Source organism: Peromyscus eremicus, chromosome 18 (genome assembly GCF_949786415.1).
Source record: "Peromyscus eremicus chromosome 18, PerEre_H2_v1, whole genome shotgun sequence".
In the NCBI taxonomy this organism is placed as follows: Eukaryota; Metazoa; Chordata; class Mammalia; order Rodentia; family Cricetidae; genus Peromyscus; species Peromyscus eremicus.
Window position 1 is genome coordinate 836,557 of NC_081434.1, and position 3,944 is coordinate 840,500.

A 3,944-nucleotide genomic window follows, 5' to 3' on the forward strand; every position below is an offset into this window, starting at 1 on the left:
AATAATATGTCTTACAATACAAAAATTTCCTAAGATCTCCTGTTGTACTTAAGAGACCACTAAGTAAGTTGCACTCATAAATATCTACTAAAACAATGCAAAGATAGTCCATATCTAATTGTCATGAACTATAGCAGATACTTCAGAGCTGTATTAGTTAGAATGCTATTAATTATGAGTTATATCTTTCTCCTTTAAATTTTTTTTCATCCTATATATCTTTAGAAGAGGAAACAGGAGGAGAGAAGATATGAATCACACGGAGATTACAGAGTTTGTTCTCTTAGGCCTTTCTGATGATCCTGACCTCCAGATTGTGATTTTCCTCTTTTTATTAATCACGTATATATTAAGTGTCACTGGAAATCTGACTATCATCGTTTTGACCTTTGTAGATTCCCATCTGCAAACACCAATGTATTTCTTCCTCCGGAATTTTGCTTTCTTGGAAGTCTCATTTACAAGTGTATGCATCCCTAGATTTCTGGGGTCTATTGTCACCCGGAACAAGACAATTTCCTATAACAACTGTGCTGCTCAACTCTTCTTCTTTATCTTCATGGGTGTTTGTGAATTTTACATTCTCACTGCCATGTCCTACGACCGCTATGTTGCCATCTGCAAGCCCCTTCACTACACGACCATCATGAGCAGGAGACTCTGCACCCTGTTTGTGCTGTGTGCCTGGCTGGGTGGGTTTCTGACTGTTTTCCCACCCCTTATGCTCTTGCTCCAGCAGGATTACTGTGCTTCCAACGTCATTGATCACTTCGCATGTGACTTTTTTCCCCTTTTACAACTGTCTTGCTCAGATACATTGTTTTTAGAAGTGATTGGTTTCTATGTTGCTCTGGTCACTCTGCTGTTCACCTTGGCATTGGTGATTTTATCTTACATGTACATTATCAGGACTATTTTAAGAATTCCATCTGCCAGCCAGAGGAAAAAGGCCTTCTCCACCTGTTCCTCTCACATGATTGTCATCTCCCTCTCTTATGGAAGCTGCATTTTCATGTACGCCAATCCCTCTGCAAAAGAAAAGGCATCATTGACTAAAGGAGTGGCAATTCTCAATACCTCTGTTGTCCCCATGTTAAACCCCTTCATTTATACCCTAAGGAACCAGCAAGTAAAGCAAGCATTCAAAGGTGCAGTACACAAATTAGTGTTTTCTATAAGCAAATAAAATCAAAGGATGTTAAAAATAAAGAACTCTATTAAGATCTAATTAATTATATTCTCAAAATTATTAAATTTCTGTATTAGGTATCCTTGTTCTCTTATAGTTTCTTTGTGTGCTATAACATAGTAAATTTTATAGTTTTACAGTCTATCTCTTTTATTTCTACAATCAAGTATATATAATACATTGGTTTTTGAAATCTTTAAGAAATGTTGACAGCATGGGAAAACCCAAGCCGGACCAAATCTCAGTACCAAGAGGAAAATCAGGCACAAAGTCCTACCCCTAGCCCAGGAACTCTTGGTAATTCTTAGATGCCAGAAAAGTTAGGGTTAGTTTTTTTCTAAGAGTGTAGACCTGGATAAGTTGGTCACATTCCAGTGGAAGGCCACACACACAAGAGTACTTGGGAAGCACAAATTGGCCTTGATGGTCAAAAAAGGACAAGGACACAAAGCAGAGTGAGGAGGAGGAGGAGGATAGATCTGGGAAGAACTGTGCAAAGGAGGATGAAGTGATAAAAATATGTTGTACAAGATTCCCAAATAACTAATTAAAATAATAAAGTTTATTTCCCCTATAGAATTTTCTGGAAACGTTACATTGTTTTTTTAAGAAATACTCTATGGGAAGATATCATATAGCGGTTTTAATTATGCTTATATGTCCATAAAGTTTATATAATCTGTCATCAAATACTTTAGGAATAAAGCTACAAATTATATTTTCAATATAAATTGACATTTTGATAACATTTTAAGATTCTATGTTTTCTATTTTCATTCCCTACAAGCAATATTATATATTATAAAGTATCTTAAATGCAAGATTATTCTTTGTAAATTTTAAAATGTGCCACACTTGTTTTATCTGTAACTTAAATGAGCTACTCCTTTAAAACACAAAAGTTAATTTTGGAGTGCACTTTTAATTATTTAAACCATATGGGCATCATTTCAATAACTCATCTTCTGCCTTGAGGTATCTATTGCTGTTATACTGTGAGAGAGTTTCATCTTCAAGTGTACGATTTTTTTTTCTTTCATGTTCTTCCAACTTATGCAGATTAGGAGGAAATGTTATGTCTCATATACTTTATTTCTAAATATGTAGAGCACCACAACATACAAACTGAAATGTGGAAAATGAATAAAGTGTTTTATAACAATTTTAATATATTTGAAAGGAACGTCTTTGAATAATGAATAGTTGAAAAGAGTATGTAAAAGACATTTGAAAATATGTAATTCAAAGGCACATTCCAATACTTGGAGTATCAAAATGACTCTGAAACAGGATATTTTGTTTTTGTACCAGAAGAAAATATATTTTATTAATTCTCTTAGGTTCCATTCATTGTGTTTCAATCATATTGACCTCCTTCCCCAACTCCTCCCATATTCACCCCCATCTCCCTACCCACCCAAGTTCATGTACTATTTTTCATTTTAAATCCAAATCTGCTCCCCAAATACTGGGTGGAAGGATATCTCCAGGAATGTACCCAACCTACCAGAAAACTTAAAGAAAACTTACTCTTCCTCCTCCAGCAGCTCTAAATTTTCAATATCTTCTCATATTAGGGTGGGACACTGTGCCCATCTCTCTAATCCAAGCTAGAATTTTGTCTGGCTTGGACTTACACAGATCTTCTGCATGCTATCACTGTCACTGTGAGTTTATATGTGCAATTGCCCTGTTGTGTCTTGAAAACAATGTTTGTTGTAGCCATCCACCGTCCCTGGCTCTTACAATCTTTCTGTCCCTGATCCTTTGGAAAACAGACTGTGGTATAGATATCCTATTCAGGGCTGAGCACTCTGCTGGCTTCCAGTCTCTACAGGGTGGCCAACTGTGAGTCTTTATGTTAACTGCCATCTACTACAAGAAGAAACTTCTCTGATGAAGGCTGAGAGGTACATATTTGTGGGTTTAGAATTAAGTCATTAAAAATCGCTTTAAATAGTATGTCCATTTATCAGAATGATAATGGTAGGTTCTCAACTAGGGCTTATGACTTTTCTATGGCAGATTTTTAACCCCAACAATGGTGCCATAAGTGGGTTCCATCTTAGGGTGCAGACCTTAAATCTTGTAAGATCCAGCAACTGATGGGAACAGAAACAGAGACCCACAGCTAAACACTAGGCAAAGCCAGGGGAACCTCACAGAAGACAAGAAGGAAGGATTGAAGGAGCCAGAGTGCTGGAGGACACCATGAGAACAGCACCCACAGAACCAACTAAGCAGAGCTCCAAAGCCTCACAGAGATTGAAACAACAAACGCGGACCCTGTATGGGTCTGAGGTAGGTCCTCTGAACATAAGTTATGGTTGTGTAGCTTGGTGCTCTTGTGGGACTACCAATATTGGGGGGGGGGTTGTCTCTGACTCCTTTGCCTGTGTTTAGGAGCCTTTTCCTCCTACTGGGTTGCCTCATCCAGTCTTGGTATGAGGATTTGTGTCTAGACTTACTATAACTTGTTAGGCCATGTTCAGTGGATATCCCTGCTCTTTTATTTGAAGGGAAATGGAGAAGGAATGGATCTGGGGGAGGGAAGCAGGACAAGGGACTGGGAGGAGAGGAGAGAAAGGAAACTACAGTTGGGATGTATTGTACAAGAGAAGAATAAAAGAAAAAAATAATTTAAAAGAAAACTTTTAAAGGAGATTTCTTTTTTTTCCCCTTTGGTCATGGTATTTTATTACAATAACAGATAGTAACAGATACAGTATAATGATCAGCAAAAATTATACCTGTA

General features: G+C 37.2%; 1 protein-coding gene across 1 annotated transcript; it reads left to right on the top strand.

Annotated features, from left to right (window-relative positions):
- Window positions 1-250: 250 nt before the first annotated feature.
- Window positions 251-1,186, top strand: LOC131895035 (olfactory receptor 6C3). Its single transcript, XM_059245413.1, has one exon. It carries the CDS (start codon window positions 251-253, stop codon window positions 1,184-1,186), a length of 936 nt encoding a protein of 311 aa, XP_059101396.1.
- Window positions 1,187-3,944: the final 2,758 nt, after the last annotated feature.